General features: G+C 46.2%; 1 protein-coding gene across 1 annotated transcript in view; it reads left to right on the plus strand.

The window, feature by feature from the left end:
* Positions 1-3,202: 3,202 nt before the first annotated feature.
* The window catches only part of LEO1 (LEO1 homolog, Paf1/RNA polymerase II complex component), an 892,878-nt gene continuing 875,102 nt past the window's right edge, over positions 3,203-20,978 (plus strand). Inside the window, exon 1 of the mRNA XM_069624834.1 lies at positions 3,203-3,369. Within this exon, the coding sequence (XP_069480935.1) occupies positions 3,312-3,369 (58 nt within the window). The 5' untranslated portion in view covers positions 3,203-3,311. The remainder of the gene's footprint in view (positions 3,370-20,978) is intronic.

Genomic DNA, 20,978 nt, shown 5'->3' on the forward strand with positions numbered 1-20,978 from the left:
GAGGTCAAACCGGATTTTGACAACTTCCTATTGGTCAAAGAGGAACTGGCCGTGTCTGATGAGGTATTACTGCTCAAGGGAAACAAACTGGTCATACCAACGTCCCTGAGACGCCAAGTGGTGAAAGTAGCCCATGAGGGGCAAAGAGGCATTGTGTCTACCAAGTGGATGCTGCGACACAATGTACGGTGACCGAGGTTGGATGCCCAGGTGGAGGAGCTACGCAAGGAATGCCCCACATGCTGTCTCATCACAGCAGCAAGACATCCTGAACCACTACAAATGACAGAATTACCAGAGAGAGTGTGGGATGAAGTTGCCATCAACGTCTTTGAACCTATAGAAGGGGAGAAAGTATGTACTAGCGACAAAGGATGAGTATTCACGATTCCAGAGGCGCAGATAGTGGTATCCATGGCAGCTCATCACGTCAAACCAGTGCTGGATAGATATTCACTGCATATGGCATACCAAGAACAGTAAAATCGGACAACTGGCCCTCATTCACAGGACAAGATTTCAGGACATTCGCAGAATACATGGGGTTCAAACACAGGAAAGTAACCCCACTGTAGCCCCAAGCGAACGGAACAGTTGGGAGATTCATGTTGCACCTAAAAAGAGCATTACAAATAGCCCATTTTACAGGACAAGCATATGAACAAGTACTTGCTTCATCAGCTATTGAGGGACTACAGAAATACACAACACAGTACTATGGGGAAATGTCCTGCAGAGGTGATGTTTGGTAGAAATATACCCACTCAGATACCACATATCCCTGATGTCTGCGAGAAATACCAGGAAGATGACACCATAAGGGCCTAGGATGGGGTTGCAAAAGATCAAACGAAATGCTGACATCAAGCGAGGAGCAAAGAAGTCCTGTCTGGAGGAAGGAGATATGGTGGTAGTCAAGCAACCACAAACCCACAAGCACACAGATACTTTCCATGAGGACCCATTAATAAAAACACACAAAAGGGGTTCCTTGATAACGGCAGAAGGAAATCAGCACCAGATAACAAAGAACTCCTCCCATTCAGGAAGAGGCCGAGCAGGAGCTGGAGATCAGGAGAAACAGATCAGAAAGGGAGGACATAGCCCAATCCGATGGATCCTACCATGGAGATAGGGAAGAGTTGGAGTGGGATACCAGGATTGACCCTGAGTCAACAAACATGACTGAGCATCAAGAGCTGAGGCCTGAGAGACCACAAAGGGCCAGGATGCAGCTGAGGCGGCTCATTGAAGAATTGGGGTAACAGTTACAAACTTGTTGTATAAAATGGGGGGAGGTTTTGGCATCGGGGCATGCAGTCCAGTGTTTGTTGGGGCGGGACCTCTGAGAGAAAGGAAGGGGTGCGATTGGGAAGGGTTGTTGTATCACGGAGAGCAAGGAATAAAGATGCGGGTTTCCTCAGCTCCCATGAACGCATCGCTTATTTAATAAGATGCTGTGTGTGAGCTACATTATGAAGTAGGTGCAGACCCCCCTACCAGAAATACCTCATCTCCTGCTTTCTGTTACAAAATCTCCCTCCCAGGTGCTGCAAAAATTGTACATGCCTGTATAGTGTCACGCATGACACAGGGCAACATGGCAGCTATGTAAAATGGGGATCTGAACTGGAATCGATGAGGAGGGTGGTGGGTGGACTCTCTTGTGTACATATCTGAAGAGTTACTGGAATATGTAAATAAAGTTACCTGGACTTCTCCAAGAAGTGGCTCACAGCAGGTATGTGTCTGATCTCCATGTACACCTTTTTAAATTACAACAAAGCTGAAGAAAATATCAATGACAATAAAAATGAGTCTAAAACTATAATGACGTTTTGCATATACTTATAGCTATGTAAAGGCTGTTTTTTATGTTACTTTTTTTATTAATAATTAGGAGAACATTACAACAAACTGATTAACATACAAATTGTTGATGAATAATTTGTGACATAAGAATGATTAAATACAATAAATATAAAGTAATACATGTAAAAGTAATGCAAATTTAAATAAGATATTTTACAAAATTGATACTAATAACTATAAACTATACAAATTAGGACTCACAGGAGGGCAAACTAGACATACAAGTGAAACAATAAGAGAGAGGAAAGGGGATTATTAGCTTGAAACTAAATGTGAAAGGTTAAGACAAATATGCTGTAAAAACACTCCATTTACTTTTGAATTTAGGCACATTCTTGCAAAAGGCATTCTCTCCATTCTATGAAAAGAACAAATCGAGTTCCACCAGAGATTGTAGGACCACTCCTGAGCTGTATTCCATTTGGATACAATAAGGTGAAAAGCAACAAAGATGCAAAACAGAATAAATCGGGGATTGGATGGTGGTCATATATGGGTTCACTATGACACTTGTCATCAAATTACCCAGTGTCAGGGTTTCATGAAACGATCAAGCCCGTTTTAAATAAATGCACATAAGTTCTTCAGTGTAAGAGAACGTATATATTATACAATGAAAAGCAATGTTAATGTTCAGCACTAATAGAACGGAACACAGCGTGCTGCTTGTCATACTCACTCGTACATATCCTAGTAGTAGCACAGAGGGGAGCCGTTTTCCCTTCACATTCCCTATGATGCATAGAAAAGTGAAAGCTTTCAAATGTGTTTTGTCCACCAAGATGGGGCCCAACGCTGACATCCATGGAACAAATTAACATACTAGTTCGTGTTTACCAGCCAGTCCCAGTGGCATGTTTCCACTAAGGTTCTCTTTCTATCTCTACTTATACGTAGCTGATGCGAGCCGCAGACAGTGGCCTGAAGTTGAAACGGCGACACGGGTCGTCAGCGCAGTCAAACTGCGAGTACGCTTGGCCGCCATGTTGGAGTATCTTATACCGACTGATTACTAATAGGTGATAGGGGTGGGCGTAGGGAAAGCAGCTACATTTTCTAGCAAATTCTCTCACTGATATTTACTGGCAAATAATATATACAATACCCATATATTGAAAGACCCGTTCAAGTATTCATGACCCTACTGTTTAACATATAAACAATGTTTAGTAATATTAAATGGTACGCTAGCAAATGCGCATAACTTTAACTATAATGTTTTTAGTTAAGAGGAAAATTATACATGTTTTCGCTTTCGGAACACTGACATGCGGGCAATTTGAACATGGCCGCCGTATTACACAATTGATATCCTAGTAGTTCAAGTTCTGCGCAGGTCTCAGAGAAGCGGTCCGTGCTTTACGACTGTCAGGTTCCTGCCCGTTTCCTCTGTTGCTCTCAGGCAGGCCAGCTGTGAGTGTCTGGGTTGAGCTTCAGCAATGGCTGATCTGGAGGATCTGTTCGGCAGCGATGCAGAGAGCGAGGCAGAACCCAAAGGTATGATTGGCAGGTTGGGCATCTTGGTGCACTATATTTTGATGTACTCATCCTACACACGTTGGACTCAGAGACGCAAGGCTTGGGCAAAAAAACATCGCTCTACGTTTTATGTATGTTGGTCCATAAATGCAATTTAAAATGTATTTCTCGCTATGCATTCTTTGCACCTCTTTATGACCCCCTGCCTCAATGCATGCTGTTTCCGTGTATAATTTCCTGTACCCTGTCTGATCATGCTTAGATTCAGGTGAGGCCGCTCCGACAAAGAGATGACCCATAGACCAGTTACTTTCACTGGGCATGCCTCCGACTATCTCGTACCCACAGGCAAACCCCTATTTATTGATGTCCCCATGTGACTTCCAAGTCACATATACATTTAAAGGAACACACACCACACTCCTCCTTTTTCATTTTGGAACAACAACATGAACTGTCTGCAGCCCACAATGGGTGGTAATATAACAACTTGTCATAATGGTTTGCAACAGCATTAGCACTAACATGGTGCATATTGCAGTCAGGGGAGACCTACTTCAAAGTCTTGCAGGTAGCCTGCCTGCAGTGCTCTCACGTGGGATAGCGCCTCTCCCCGCTCGGGCCCCCAACTCCTGTGCCCAGATCTCCACCTTGGTCAGTTGGGCCATCTTTGTCACTGCTGGGCAATGGTCCGTCTTGGCTGTACCCATCACTGTCTAGGCCATCATTGCTGGGACCATGGCCCCCTCCTTCTCCCAATGCAGGACTAAAGTGACTGCACTAGCTTTCGAAAGAAATCGAATTCTTGGTCACCGTTGCTTGGTCATTGTATTCTGTGACCATTGACCCCTTTGTGTCCATGACTCTAAATGGAGCGGTTTCATGGAAAGGGATAATTTCCTTCTTGTGTGTCTTGGCCGCACTAGCACTGGTTTGGCAGGCTCCTCCAGTTGTTCTCCCTTTAATTAGCTTTCTTCCAGCACCCCTCATCTGAGTCCGGGAGTTTGAGGTGAGTGATCCAGTAGCAGTCCTTGTGGGCACCGCTGGAAGAGTCCTTCTGCTAGAGTTACTCCGGTTGAACAGTGCGGGGTGGTTTGGTACTCAGACAAAAAAACTGATGTAGAGCTTGCAGTTTGCACTGCCCCTGGCCACGTGCAATCCTAAACACGCCATTCAGGGTCTGCATTAGCCTCTCTGCCTCCCCATTTTGTTAAGGATTCCAATCGGGCGTCACACACCGGACCAGGACACTTGGTCTTATCCTGGGATGTGGCGCTCAATAGGAATGCCTTTTATTTAATTTCAATGAATTCAAATTGAGCCGATACCTAACCTGTCTCACGACCCCTTTTACAAATACTGCGGGTCACAATGAACCAGTCCGGTTGGTGAAAATACAATGTTGATTTATTTTTAAAATTCACAAAAATCACACAAATTGTAATATTGGGCAATGGGGTGATAATGACAATGAAAATTAAAGGAATGCACTTGGTTAACCATCTAGTAAAACGTATCCAACTCACAAATGAATAGGAACACTTTTTGAATTAGGATAGATAGCAGCACCCAAGTTAAGGTTTCACCCTGCAATGTTCCATCAACCCACAAATAATCGAATTCTGTATGGATAGAAAGAAGCAGCAGGTAGTCGGGGATAAGATGCAGCAAACAGAATCAAAATAAGAGGCAAAAACAGACTTTAAACCTTTTGCAAAGGCCTAAAATTACACTCAGATTTTGTAAATAATGAATTATCTGTGCTGAAATAATGATATGCATATGTTTTATCACAGTATTAGGGATGTTATATCACGACGATCAACCATCAGGCAAAGTATCACAAAAGCATACAGTTCAGAAAACAGATTGAAATTGAAAACCCAGTGCAGCCGGATTCACACATGGAAAAGTTGCATTTACAGTTTTTCAGCTTTAAATTTTAAAAACATTTTTTTACAAAAAACGGGTGAAAAACACTTAATCAGAATGCGTTTTTTTGGCAGGGGAATAGATGTATAGCACAGTGGTAATGTAGAAGTGAAAGGAGGGGTATTGCTGGTGAATTAAGAGAGATTTGGAAGGTAGAATGAGGTTTGTTTTTAGGAAAATAAAGCAGTTAAAAATGGGAATCGGTTTTGAAAGAAAGGCACATTTTACTTAAACTAAATTATTTAGACTATAGAAAGATCCAAGGTTGATTTGCAACGTCAACCTTGTCACCCCAGCGTTCAACTTTATGGGGAAATTAGTTTGAAAATATACCTAAGGGCTTATGATCTACACAAGACAGAATTAATAGAGAGATGGCACTAGCATTTAGAAAGTCAAGGACAGGGTTCACAGAGAATTCTAACAGTTTTAACAAGTTACCAGGGTATGGATTGGATTGCTTAAAGAGTGGAATAAAGACAAAAGGGTCACAATGGGGTGAATGTGTTCCCCTGGGATGGGGAGATACATTCCACTCTTGAGGAGTTTTGGGATTTTGGCACAGTCCGGGTTCTGGTCACAAAAGATTCTGGTCACTGGATAGCGGACTCTCCTGGCAAAAGACAACTGGGCAAAGGTCTGGTCACTTGATGGCAAGTACCGCTGGATGCAGGTAGTGGACAAGCCGGTATGGTCTCAGGATACTAAAGGTACCACAGCTTTTCTCCTGGTTAGTGGGATTTTCTTGATTGAGGCCTTGCTGGGACAGGATCGGCAATGCTTTGGCCTAGCTGGAGTAGGGTCAGCTATGCTTGGCATTTCAGTGGAATCACCTAGGCTTTGGCTTTGCATTGGGGTCTGGAGTCTGGCAGGATGAATGTGGAAGATCGGGAACGCAGGCGCAGGAAATTCAGGAAAGAGTTTGTCTAGAGTTCTATCAACCACCCTTTATATAGAGCATGGTGACATCACAGAATTATTGGTGGGCAGACATGAGCTAGGCCTACCTCCAAGACTCGGATAGGTCAGCCTAAATTAATCGACTCCTCGAGGAGGGGGTCCCAGTTTATGAAGTTGCATTTTATGATGTGAAAAGCCTTCCCACAGTCTTTTGCCAAAAAAATCAGTCGGAACATAATTTACACATTTGTATAGTTGTGGCACTTTAACAAATCACATGGGCAGATTATATATTTTATGTGAAGCATAGCAGTCCAATCCTCACGGTTGTAGGACCTTGTTTCGCCCTTCTACCAGTTTTTCCGCACTTTTCAGTGAGTTATATTTCTTAAAATTCTATAACTTAACACGTGCATAGAATATTATTAGGCATATCAGTATTACATTTTCCAGTGGCATCCTATTCACTTTCCTCAGAATATCCACTTCTTTGCCATTTCTGTTCCCAACGTGGCAGTGAACACAACGTCTTAAATTAAAGCCCATAAAATCACAATTAAACTGTTAACTTTTCACATTTTTGTGAATTCCTGTTGCAAAGATAAATATCTTACATGTTTTACTAATAACATAGTCTTGGGAAGCAAATGGGCTGGCCTCTGTCCTTCACTGGACCATTTTTATCTCTTCAGCTACCACTAACTGTCATCTCCCCCAGAGGGAGGATGGGGTTTCCCAGCTTGATTGGAGGTTTATTGCCCCTTATTCACTTCGCACATCCGTGTCCCAGAAATCCTATTGTAAGAGACTGGAGCACAGACCAAAGTCTGTAAAGTTAGCAATTATCACTTGTGTTCTAGGATCTACTGTGAGGGGCCTTCTGTTGCTAGCATCCTCCAAGCAGAAACCTGTCTTGGGCTGATTTTCCCCCATGTAGCCACTGACTTATAATTCCTTATCTTATTGATTTTTGTCCTGAATCGGAAGAAAACCTGCTGAATAAAACCTCCCATATACATATTTCACAGTACAATCCCCTTTCACATTGCTAAGCAAGGATATATTTTTATTCAACATTTTACTTTTAAAAACAGGCATTTTCTTCTTTGGGTTGCAAAAGCCCATTTTGACACATGGTGAAAGCTGGCATTTTCCTTTCAAATTCGTTTTTTCCGTATGACTTCCCAATATTGTTTTGCAGCCTTAGTTGGTTTCTTGTAGGCAGCAGTTTGTTTGAACACAGATGCACTGAAATTGACATAGCCCAGAGAGCTGGAGTTTCTTTGAATTATTGATCTTTTGACACTTTGTAACTCAAAAATTAAAGCGTTTCCCATGCGGCTGAAAATTAAGCTTCTTTTATTTTCTTAGGTTTGGCTTGATAGAGCCTGTCATTCAGGGGTCCTGCTTTCTTCAGCTGAAGCACAATGTAGATATGGATGGGCATGACAATGCCTTATTAGTAAAAGTAGTTTAGTGAAAAACAGATAAATAGCATCAGAGCAGCGTTCTTTTTAATTTGAAATATTCCCTTTTTCAATGGGAACTTTTTGTTTTTGCAAGCAGTAGAGCTGTGCTGCTTTGATTCGCTTCTTTTGGGTGCACCCCCGAACACACTGGCACCTCTTTCTGTGTGCTCCCGGTTCCAATTTGCTCATTTTGTGTTTGGCAAGATGGTGCAGCCATCTTTTTTCGCTGCAAGGCACAGTTTTGACGCAGTGGTGCCCCAAGGAGCCAGCAAAGCCATTTTGCTGTTGACTGCAGAAGCGCAGCTTGGTTGTGGAGAAGAATTCTGTTGAGTGGGTCAATGTAGCCCACAAATCCCCCCCCCCCAACTTTTCTGAGACTTTGTCGAGGGAGAGTAGGGCAAAGTGGGGTTCCTTGGTAGGGCAAAATGGGGTTCATCAGGTGGAAGTCAGTCCTTCTTCCATCAGGGAGTGGTACGCCACGATCCTCTCGCTGTCTCTCGTTGGAGTGTGGAACGACACCCACAGCTTTCCCTGAGGTCTTCCTTTATGGTGTTGAGCGACATCCCCAGATTTTTTTTCAATTTCTCCTTTCCAGGTCCCCGGGAAGGTCCTCCGTGGTCTTTGAAGGGCGCAACCAGTAGGAATCTATAAGATAAAGAACTAGTTACTACATTTTCCCACTGACTGCCCTCCGGGAAGGGTGACAGTAACGGGACACACATACGTTGCAATCATGACAATATTCATATAACAAGACAACAGCTCACTCACAAGACACAGATAACTATGGATTTTGGTTAGAATTTTGGGGAATCCCTTTCGTCCTGACAATGAAGAAAAATACTCTGTGTTAAATAATTATACCTATAAATCTATCTGTTCCCTTCTGGTTCTTTTTTCTTATTCTCATGCTTCAGATGTCTCCTCTATTTGGTTTTCTCGTGCCTAGGGTGACAACTTTTTAACTGATTATGAATATGGACCCATTACTCTTCTGTTAGTTCTCTTTTGGGGATGTGGATTCTGTAGGCGATAGGTGCAATTTTATCTACAATTTCAAAAGGTCCGTTTCAGCTTGGTAAAAATGTACGCTCTTTGGTCTGGTTCCTTTGGAAACTATACAAGTAGACCCGGTCTCCTATTTGGTATTCCTTTTTGGTTGTTTTTAAATCATATTGAGTCTTCATACTCTCCGCAGATTTTTCCAGATTCTGCTGAGCATACGCAAAAGCATGTTGAAGGTGCTTTCTTAGATTCTCAACATACTCATGAGTTTTGGAGACGTTTATCAGTGTCTGCTCTTGTGTTCTATAGTGCAGATGCTGAGGTAGCACCATCCTTCGTCCAGTCATCAGCTCAAATGGAGACATCTTAGTCGCAGAAGAAGGTGTAGATCTGATGGCCATCAGGAGAAGCAGCAATCAGATGTCCCAACTTAGCCCAGAGTCTGCCACACACTTTTTTAGAAAGCTCACAATTGTTTTATTATACCTCTCAACCCCCCAATAAAGGACTGGCAGGATGTAATGTGAAGTTTCCTTTTTACCCCAAGTATTTCCCAAATCTTTGTCATCACTTCACTGGTGAAGCGACTACCTTGGTTTGACTCAATCCTTTGGGGTAGGCCAAAAAGCGAGAAGACGTGGTTGATCATCAGGGCAGCTGCTGTTTCTGCCTTGCAAATTGGGGCCGGGGGACATTCCACCCATTTGGTAAACAAGCACGTTACGGTTAACATGTACTTGTTCCCCCTCGAGGAGCGAATCACAAGCCCGATGAAATCTACTTATAAATCTGACCAAGGCAGTGTCATCCTCTTCTGGAGGGGAGCTCGGTGTGTGAGTGAAGTTGGCTGAAATTGTGCACACACAAGACCCCCCCCCCTTCAAGTATTGGTTGAGGTCCTACACCATGTGGGGCCAGTATGCAATCTCTCGCAAGAATTCTAAAGTAGTGTGTAACCCCCAATGACCACTGTGGCCGCGTCATGGGGGCGTGACTTAGTATCAGGCTTCGGTCACAGCCAGTTATGGATCTCCTTACCAACAAACCGTCGTCGATTCGGAACATTTTAGGACACTTCATCAACACCCTGAGGTCCTCTTTCCCAATGTAATCGGTATCCATTAGGGGAAAGTTCTCAGGGTCCTCAATGTGTTGATGACATTTTCCAATAATCGGATCTCCTTTTTGTGCCGTGATTAAATCGGCATCTGGGGTCTCCTTACTCCACTGGGCAGTTGAGTTAATTGTGAGCAGTTGTCTGGGACCTAGTGATAGCAGTGACCTGGATTTCCCCCAACAGAGACTCGATCTCAAAGAGATCCCCCTGGATGGCTCTGGTTTTGGCCAGCTGATCAGCTAGGTCGTTTCCAGTTTTGTCTGGCCCCTCTATTCTGGAATGACCCTTGATCTTCTTCCAATAATGGTCATCCCACTAGAGGTGACCAGATGATCATCATCAATATTTTGGATTAGCTTGCCATATTTAAGAGGTTTGTTGTTAGCACATAGCATGCCTCTGGTTTGCCAATTAACCAGGTGCTCCACTAACCCGTTCCGGATATAATCTGAATTGGTGATTATGACCAGTTCATGGAGTTGGTTTTGGATGGCAGTGAGGATGGCCTGGTAAACTGCCATCAACTCCGCCACCGGACTACTACGGAGACAGATTTTGTACCCAGCCGGGGGTTCCGGGGGCATCATTTGCCCAGGCATTCCCAACGCCGGCCACCAGTTCCTTTTCCCTGTTGTTGTCAACATGGTAGGAGCACCCGTCCACATAAACTGTGGGCATTCCCTTGCACTTGTCTTCTTCATAGACTTTGTGCAGGGAATTCAGGTACGCCTCCATGATGTCTGTCATGATCTCTGCTTCCAAAAGGTCAGGGTTTTCCCAACTCCCTTGGAAGCAGATCCATAACCCAGGTTCTGAGTGCCAACCAGTCCCAATTGGGACCTTTTGGACCCAGTCCTGGTGCCAGTGGCACCAGGCTCATAAATATGCCCAGTCCCAGCGCTGGAAGCGCCGGGCTCATAATGCTTGGGTGGATTTACCTTCAGCAGACCATGCTGCTTACTTGCCTGCCAGTTGAGCCTCTGATCCTCTTCTGTTTGGAACTACTTTTCCTGTTGGGTGGGGCTGGAGCCACTCCCTAGATTCAGAACACTGGAACTCTTCTGGAAGGCAGGAACTCTTTTCTTACCAGGAACTCTTTTCTTACTTAGGCGTGGCTGTGGAAGGAGACACCTAAGCACTACAGGAGGCTATTTAAACCACACCCGGTGGATGAATCTTGCTTTGCGTTATTCTGCAACCTCTGCAGCAGAACGCTCATCGTGTCTTCTGCATCCGGTCCTGGGCCTAAGGAAAAAGGCTTACCATCCTGAATCCAGTCTTCAGCAACACCTATAAAGACAAGAAAGAACAGGTTAGCATTCCGGCATCTGAAAGGCAAAGGCTTACCATCCTGAATCCAGTCTTCAGCAACACCTATAAAGACGAGAAAGAACAGGTTAGCATTCCGGCATCTGAAAGGCAAAGGCTTACCTACTCTTCGTGCGCTCCGGAGGTCTTCACACTGCATTCCGGCATCTGAAAGACAAAAGTTTACCAACTCTTCGCACGCTCCGGAGGCCTTCGGCGCTGCATCCCGCATCTGAAAGACAAAACAAGGTGCGTTTAAAGACATTGGGGAACTTTAATACTCACGTGCCATTACTCCTTTCCACATCTAATCCAGTGGGTATTCCGGCACCCTGCAGCCGCTCCGAACTCGTACCTGCAAAATAAAAAGACAGTTAGAGCGCATAGTGAAGCAGGCAACAAGCGCTTACTTACGTGCTTCCAGGCGCTTCTATTCATCACACGGGCTCCATCTTCAACTCACTTCAGCCCTTCATCCGCCATCGCCGGAACCCTGCAAAACAAGAGACATCATTACTAAAGACTTTAAAGACATTTGAATGACTCGAAACTTACCGTTCGTGCAGTAAAAGACGGACAGCAGTCCTCTGAAGTCAAGAGGCCTGCGCTACCTATCCAGTGAAGAAACTGGTTACAGCACCCTGCCCCGAGGCAGATGGAGAGCTCGGCATTCACTTACCTAAGGTGAGAGCGTTAACCTTTGGGGGGTCTACAGGAGAGGAGAAGAGGAAAGAGATAGGGACACCCCAATAACCCCAGTTAATTAACCCCATATTTTCTATCTGCAGACATCTTACTCTACACGTCAGGCATACAGTGCACAGAGGTCCAGCCCAAAGAGCCAACCGGGTGCTACACATCACCTTTGAAGATACGGTAGTCGCCCAGTCAAGACCGGCGCCTCTGCGAGAATCAGGTGAGCGTTACAATGTCCTGGATTTTAAGACTTTCGCCCTCGAGACAATTTTCTCTGGCACAATCATGCAAGTCAACCAGACCTTGCGCGTCGGGACTCTTCTTGTTTTGGCCATATCGGACCTCCACAGGAAAGCCTGGCATTGGCAGAATCCAGGAAGTAATTCTGGATTTACTCACGTTACCGGCCGGTCACTTTGGAGGTATTGCAAAGGCGGCTGTGGATTCTCCACTATATGTTCCCCCTGGATGAACGGGCGGTAATTTTTCAATGCCCACACTGTTGCCAGAAGTGCTTTCTCAACCTTAACTGGGTCAGAACATGGCGGTTTTCCTTTATACCTCCACATTTGAGCTTTTTATCAGGACATCATCCACATAGGCCAGGTTACCCCTTTGTTAGGGAGAATTCTCTGTAAAGGCTAATTTCCCAAACCTAGTGAGTCCCCCAGCAGCTTTGCTGGATTTTTGGGGTTTATTTTTTCTCCTGCTAAGAGTGAGACTCTTTTACTCCCACTCTTAGACATGATTTGAGGTGTTCCTTTGTCTTTCCATGTGTTTTATGGGCTATGGGGTATTTTACTCCATAGGGTTTCATGTGTTTTTGATGTGGGTTACACAGCACCCTCCGTGCCGTAACCCAGGGGGTGTCGTAGCGACCCCCCAACATAGACTCCATACCCTGGGACTGACTACGGTCTCCCAGGGCATGTAAAGTCACCATTGGCTTTGCTAGTCCCAAATTATGAACAGAAGCCAGTACAAACCATCATATTGTTGATGTACTGGTCGGGGCAATTCGATTGCCCCGGGGTCTGTTGTTCGAGGGGGCACGTCTCCGTCCCCCCTGATCGAGTTTTGGCTGGTGGCAGTGGATACTACTTTTTATATTCGACCGCGAATATATCTCTATGGGATTTTCCCATTGTTCGAGGCTACCAACTTTAATTATTTAATTCCTATAGCCTCGAACATACCGCCGGTTTATTTATTTAATATTAATTCACCGGTTGGTATTTTTTGCCAGAACTCGATTCTAAAATGGCGTTTGTGTTCTCTTCTGTGACTCCAACCCAAGTCGAGCCCTTTGTTCCACTTTTTGGCGGGCTTCTCCACAGAAGCCTCCAAAAGTGGTGCCACTCTGTCTGGGTACCACAGGAGGTGTGGGAGGGGGTTTAGGCACCCTGGACTGAGTTGCCTTGGCAACTCAAGTCGCACTCTTGTGTGGTTGGCCCGCTGACTCACCACTTAGCATGTTCGATTGACAGCTAGGCTGAATGAATGGGGGTTTGCCGCATTAAAGCAGGGCTTTGGGGACTGGAACTTCAGGAGCCGACCTGCAACGACGACACCACCGGTGGAGCCCTGCTGAACCGTCTCACCGCTTTTCCCGACGACAGAGGAGATCTCCAGTCCGGAGAGTCTTCTTCCTTTGACTGGTGGGGATAACCAGTTTTGCCTTCTTTTCACCTTCCTGGAGCATCTCGTGGCCGCCTTGCCCGTGCCAAGCACCCCGGCAACCGGAATACCACGGCTTACCACTACCGCGAAGAGAAGGGTAGTACCTTTTAACCGAAGAACTGCGCGGCGGGTTTCTTCCCTGGCAGTGCAACGACCTTCATCTTTCTTCCACGGCGAGACCTCCTCTTCCTCTGGACCAAACACCGACTTGCACCCGCTGCCAGGAACAACTGCCCCCGCTGGAGCTTCCTTCACACTTAAGGTACTGTGTCCCGCCTGGCTTCCCTTGTGACAGATTGTTCGGGGTGACAGTAGCCTCGACTTTCTAACCTGGGCTGGCCTGGGACAACCTAGCTAACTTTTCCTGACTTTAATTTCATTCTCTTTGTGTGCGAACTATCTACAAGACTCTTTGGGCATAACCCCACTGTGTGAACCTGGACCCCTTCTTCTTGCTCTCTCCAAGAGTGGGCCTTGCAATTGACTTCCTTGCTCTCCAGTAGAACTCTGCCTATCCTGCCTTACTTTGGTTCTTTTAAAAGTATTGAAATTTGTGTGCTTCCCTAACTCTGCCTTTTTCCCTCCCTTTTTGATAACTTATTAGAGTGCCATTTTATGTTAAGCGCTCACCTCTGTCTGAAAATAAGCGGTGTTTCTCATTAGGACTTGTCTAATAAGTAATTAGGGCTGTATTTATATAATAGTGACTGTGTGCTGAATTTACTTACCTCTTTGTTGCTAGTGTAATTTACAAGTGTGTCTTTAAATAAATAGTTTTATACTTTTACACCAAAGCTCTGGTCAGTGTTTGCTTGTGCTACTGTATCCCTGTACCTATTGTGTATACTCTATATACTGCCTAACCCTTCTTGAGGGAAGTCTGACTGCTCAGCCACAGCTACCAGGTGAATCTGTGTGGTACAGGCTTCTACCAAGTGGGTTTACTGCCAAACACCTGTAGTCTTAAATCTTTTGCAGTGGTCCCTAAGGGAACTGCACAGGTTTCTGCCTAACACCCTTTCACCCAAGTCGGGCATGGCCTTATGTAGGAAGATGTTGAATTTGTTGCCGGAGTTTATGTATCCGAAGGGAGTCCGGGTCCATGTGTACTGCTGCCCCCCAAAGGTAAAGGCCAGCTTGTATTGGTCCTCCCTACTGACTGGCACGGTCCAGTACCAATTTGTCAGGTCAATGGCAGTGTATACCTTTGACCCCTGGATCTGGGCCAGCCCCTGGTCAATGTAAGGGAGAGGCCATCTGGACATGTGGACCAGTTTATTTAGCTCCCTAAGGTCTGCGCAGAGTCTCCTTTGGCCATTTGTTTTTAAAACCCCCAGCACCGGATTATTGAAGGTGCTGTGGACTGGACAAATTATCCCACAGGACTCAAGGTTTGTGGTGATTTCTGTCAGGGACTCCACGGATGCGAGAGGCATGTGATATTGCATTCCAGGGTCCCGTGGGAATTGTTGTTGTATGGATTTCGGTGCGACCACAGTCGTACAAGTCCACCGCAAAGAGATCTTGAAGATCTAAGAACACCTGTTTCAACTTTTGCTTTTCCTCTGTAGTCTCACCAGCATCAGCTAGGTTGACCCGCTCTTCAACCAATTGCCTGAAGCCTGGAAAGACTTATGGTTTTGCTATCTCAGCAGCCTCGTCCAGCTGGGTGGAAATCTCTGGTTAGAGTGTTGACTTGGACAGAGGGTTTCAGGTAGGAGAGGCAGTCATTGTGAATCTGGAATATCACCTCATCCTGCCTGATGTCACAAGTCGCCTCTTCCACCCCGTAGAGGCCAGAGGAGTACACCAGGGAATTCCCCCTTGCCGGGTGAAGATCCTGTCTGATGGTAAGTCATTGTCACTGTCATTGTCAAAGCAGTCATTGGGGATTGGTCCTATCAGTTCATTTCCTAGATCGATGGTAAAATGTCAGTCATCAACCGCCATTCCAATACTGGTGCTTGCGCCTACAATGATACTGTTATCCATCAATATTGGAATGGTGTTGTGTTCTGTATTGACTAATGGGGTTGGGTTTAACCCCAACCCCTGCTGTTGGAGATGGGCATTGAGGTGTAGATATGCGTCAGGATTTTGCAGTTTCTGTCCTTTTTAATTCAAGTGGGAATAGTCGTGTCCATCCTGGGATGGTGACCTCCTCTCCAATTTGAACTTCAACTGCATATGGCAGCAATTGGGCTGACTGAAAATGCTTTTTCTGAATCATCAAAGTCCATGGGATTTCCCCCTAGTCGGGAGCAGGCTTTGTAATTTATAAGGTTCAAATGAATGGCAAACCAATTGAGAATGTCATTGCATAAATAGAATGCAGCAGGGACATCTCGCAGGACCCAACAATTATGTTGTATGATTTTTGTTACCTATAGAAATTTTTAGCATACACCTGCTAGGCAGGAGTTGTTTGGAATTGGGAGTTTCCAGGCTCATTTCCCACTTATTGATCAATTTAAATGTGGGAATGGCTGGATCTTTTGGGAGCTATCCGAACGTGGCTTCGCTGATGAAGCTCATACCGTTGTTCACGCACACTTGGGCGAGAACAGACTCCTTCCCCTCACTTACTGAATGGGATGAACAAATGCTGTCTAATCTTCTGAATATCAGCTGAACTTTGAGCTGGTTTCTCATCACTTTTGACTATAGGATTGGGGTTTTCAGATTGTGAATCATTATAACATTTCAAAGTATTTCCTTCCAGTGTGGAATGCCACTTGAAACTGGAGATGAGGTTAATTTTTCAGGAATGGAGAGGAGTTCCCATCACCAGTTGGTTCTCCCACAGCAATTACTGTCACGTCAGGTATTTGATTATTGTGGTGATGAAATTCAATATGATCAGATTTCTGTTCAACCATGTGGCATGTGCCATTTAAACTAACATGGTTGACACTGTTTTTTTTTAAATTTTATTGGCCTGTTAGTCTGAGGCCAGAGGACCTTGTTCACACAGTCTATTAGGGGGGGCAACCTGCGCAGGATGTCATTCCCTAGTAGACAGGGTATGCCCTCTGGATTCACGATTATGATAGGGTGTTTCACCTTGTGTCGCCCAATTTTTATTTCCAAATCCGCAGTCCCCTCAACAGGAATCTGGTATCTCTCCCCCTTCTTGAATTTAGCTGCTCAAAGATCCTTTTTGACAGAAGAGTGGCTAGGGATCTGGTGTCCATCAGTGCTAAAAATGTACATTGCCCTTGCACTTGGACCGGGGCATAAAAATCTACCCTCCTTCTCCTGAAGTGGGCAAAGGTAATGTGCATTTTGGGTAAGCTGGGTGTTCATTTTCTTCATTTTGAACTTTGACACAGTGGCATTTTGGACAGTTTTCTGTATCAGAGTCTGGGGATCAGTTATAAAAATTTGGTTATAAAAATTTGACACCCTGAAATAGTGGAGATTTTGGAATCACCTGTTTCCCTTAGCTCTGTGCTGCCCCCGCTTTCCGGGTGGCAGTCACTACAACCAATTTGATGGGAGGATCCCTCCATTACTATTCTTCTCTAGATGACAATTCTGGGGTTCAGAGATGGGTGACTCTGCATCAGTCCGCACACCGAAGCAGTCTTCATTTGGATCTCTCGGGACCCATTTTTCTTTGGGAGGAATTCCCCCATCCCTGAAGATCTTTTCCCAGAATCCTCGAAGGATTCTTCCCCTTCAATTTGGAGGACACTAACTACCTCCCCAAAATGGGCCTTTTTAGGGTCTTTATTTCTCCTACCCACCCTCTGTTCCTTGGGTTGCAGATTTTCAGGGGCAGGAGATTTTTGTTCCGGTTCCAGTGTGTCCAGGGGCTTTTCATGGATGAGGAAGGAAGCTTCCGCTAGGGCTTTACACCCCCCTTGCCCTGTGCCGCCTCCTCTGGAACAGGTGAATTGTCGGGGCTTCTCTACCCGTCATTGTTCTGGGGTGCCAGAACTTTGGTTTGTGGGTTTCTGAACCGCCATGTTCATCTGAGGGTTCTGTTGAGCCCTCAACATGCGACCCAGATCCTGGGTAAGGTTCTGCACCTGGCGCTCCAGTTTGGACACCCGTTCCGGCTGGTACGGGGGTCTCTGCTCATAACTCGGTTGTTCACAGGAAGGGCAGCTATCCCTTCTCCCATAGTACCCTGGAGATGGTGGGTTTTGGTGGCCCTCCCCCCTTGGCCTCCCCTCTCCTGGATTGGGTTGTCTGGGCTCCTGAAACCAGGGAAAGAAAGGAGCGTTGCCCTGCAAGTTGGGGTTTTGAGGGTACTGGGGAAAGAAACTTAACCCAGGATTTGGGGGATTACTGCCCTCCTGAGGGAAGTTAGGAGGGAAGTTTCGTGGGGGAGTACTTACCTGGTGGGACCCTTTCCCCCCTACCCCCCTTGGGCTGTAGGAGTCGTACATACCCCAAGATAGGCCGGCTGCCCTTGTACCTGGGACTTGTATACTCGGGAGAATTAGGGGTCCCATTAGTGGGATTACCTCCCTGATTGCCACCTGTTTGTGATTGGCCTGAGGGCCTTCTTGGCCTCTGGTTTTGCTGGTTTGGGATTGGTGCATTTTTAGACTCTTCCCCCCAACCCCCCCCCCCCCCCCCCATTTCTAGGTCTAAAATGGGGCAACCCTCACTCATCTACCTTAGCAGCAGGGGTGTTGGCTGGCTTAGAGTTTTTAACCAGATTTTTATTTTCGCCAGGTTTTTGGACTTCATAAATGCGGGTCGCCTGATCTATTACCCAGTCCAGAGATCTTTTATCACAGAAATCCCTCACCAGCTGGGTCATGATGTATTTTGAGAGCGCATGAAAGAAGGTAGTTATAAACTCCCTGCTATCCGTGCACACCCTCCTAGTGGTTTGTGCAAAGGCGTGTTTTAGCTCCTGCACACACTCTCGTGGGCCCTTATCTTCCCCGCACTGCTAATTGTAGGCCGCTTTGCAAGCCCCTTGAGGGATTCTGTGGGCAGAAAAGTGTTTGTTTCAAGATGGCCGCCCTTTAGGTGGACCATCTTGAATGGTTCTGGTCCTCCAGTCCACCAAAGAAGGTGGAGTACTCTGGAGAGAACGTCCACTTAGCATACTCTATGCAGTTCTGGTTGTTTTTAAGGTGAAAAGTGTCCATCATTTGCTCATAGAGTTCCAAATGTTCCCAGACAGAATATTTTGTGTTTTTGTGGTATTGGGTTATGAAACTCTTAATGGCCTTAATCTGCCTAATGGGGTCTTTTGCCATAACTCTTTGGTTTATCTACCTAATTTCGCTGTGTCACCTGAGTCCATTCGCCTTCATGCTCGGAGACACTGCTATTTGAAGTCCCCTCATGATCATCTAGGTGCTGTTACGCTCACCTGGTATCCACGGGGACGCCCTTATGCCCTGGTTGCCGGATTCACCCTGGACCCTTCACAATTCCGGATGGTGCCTTCTATGGTGGTCGGGCCTGAAAAAACAGGAGGACTGGATTTGGGAACAGATTTTGTTTTCTTCCCCCCACCCCCCGCTCCCTGGATTCAATCTGATGGCCCACTCCTCACCTTGTTGTGATGTCTGGCGTGCCCTCCGTCCTGCCTTCTGTGCAGGGGCGCGTAGGTTTTTGCAGGTTTGAGCGACCGAGTTAACTTCACTGGTGCTAACCCATTCAAGTGTCCTTAAGGAGGTAAGTCTGGTTAAAGCAATCTTAAAATGTCCTTGCTTTCCTTTCTTGCTATTAGCGTCTTTTCCTTATTTATTCCCCTTAGGTGCACAGAGGTTCGGTGGATGCGCAGCTTGGATTGAGCTCCTACCTGGATTATGGACGCAGGAGCGTGTGATGGATGGTAGGTTAAGCGCGAAGTGCGGTGCGGTAATGTCTTCTTTTTCTAACCTGTGTTCTTTATTCCTTTTCAGGTCGCGATGGTCTTTCTGGGCGTGTGAAGATTTCCGGAGCGGAGCCGGTCAAGAAATGCCCAGCTAGGTGAGGTTCTCATGATTACTGCCGTAAATGCCGTGAGTAACCTGTTTTAACTTTGTCCTTCTTTCTCTCTCCCTCCAGGTGCTTTGTTCTGGTGCGTGCATGATGTCCGGGTGAGGCTGCCGCGAGCTGCAGGAAGACGGATACTCGACGGATTGGAGGCTGCAGGTAAGCAGAGACTGCTAACGATGTTCTTTTGTCTCTGCAGGTCCGCTGTTCAAGGATCGCCGGATTCTGGTCTCTGGACACAATGAGCGTCACGCTGCTGGCTGCAGAATAACGCGAAGCACGTTCTGTAACCTGGATGTGGTTTATATAGCCCTCTAGTAAAGTAGTCCAGGTAAAGTAGTCCGGGCTACCACACCCAAAACACTGCACCGCACAGTCTGGTTCTAGGAACTAGGCTGTGTGGGTGCCTCTATGTTGGCTGCAGGCCTCCAATTAAAAGTAGTCCCTTCAAAACTGTGTCCCAATCTGAACATGAGCCTGGCGCCAGGACTGACTCCAGGAGAGTCCATGAGATTAGTGCAGGGCCCTAAATGAACCCCGAGTCTTAACCCTACCTGGCATGTGACCATGCCAGTGGGGTTTTGGGTCACAGGTCGTGACAGGCGCTCCCTGATTCTGTGAGCTTGAGAGGAGCTCACAGAATGGTGGGGCCTAGTTTCTTCTCCCCTGTGGCGCACAGGAGAGTAGTCGTCTGACTCCTCCCTGTGTCCAGGGTTGGCAGTATCCCCCTCACTGCCCTAATTGGGTGGAGGTCCTTAGGGTGCTCTTTTGGGGCCTCTTTTCCTGTTGTTCCTGTGCAAATTGAACCAACTGGTCCCTTTTTGGAGGCAGTGATTCCGCAGATCTGATTCCCTGACCTTCTCCTCAAAGGAGGTTTCCTGGTCAGAGATATTTTCGTACCTTTACAGGGACGCTGTTTTTCTCCCTTAGGTATGCAGAGCTTCAGCGCGGCGAACTGGCTTGGTTGAGCCCCGCTGGTAAATGATGGCGCATTAAGAGCGCTATGATGCGGTAAGTAAGCGCTATGCGCAGCGCTGCAAAGTCTTGCCTTTGCTAACCTGTGCTTTCCTTCCTTGTAGGTCGCGGTGTTCTTCAGCGCGAGTGGAATGTCCGGAGTGGTGCCAGCCGAGAGGCGACCAGCCAGGTAAGCCTTTTGAGCAGTTCGTAATTTGTAAATGTCTGTACTGTTTTCTTTAATGTTGCCTCTATCTTCCTCTTTCAGGTCGTTCTGTCCGGGAGGTGTGCAGATTCGATGAAGCTGTTCTCAGTAGCTGCGAGTATTTAAAGATGAAGACTGCAGGTAAGATGCTGCTGCTAATGATGTTCCTGTTGTCTCCTTGCAGGTTCTGCTTCTCAGAGGTTCGAGGGAATAGCTGGACATGGTGAGCGTCACGTTGCAAGCTGTAAAGTAACGCAAAGCGTGTCGTCTTGCTCGGGTGTGGTTTAAATAGCCCCAACAAAATAGTCCAGGTAAAGTAGTCCCTAGGCTACCACACCCAAAACACTAGACCGCATAGCTTGGTTTTTAGGAACCAGGCTAAGTGGATGCCTCCATGTTGGCTGACAAT

Source organism: Ambystoma mexicanum, chromosome 11, assembly GCF_040938575.1.
Source record: "Ambystoma mexicanum isolate Mex_15411 chromosome 11, UKY_AmexF1_1, whole genome shotgun sequence".
Classification (NCBI taxonomy): domain Eukaryota; kingdom Metazoa; phylum Chordata; class Amphibia; order Caudata; family Ambystomatidae; genus Ambystoma; species Ambystoma mexicanum.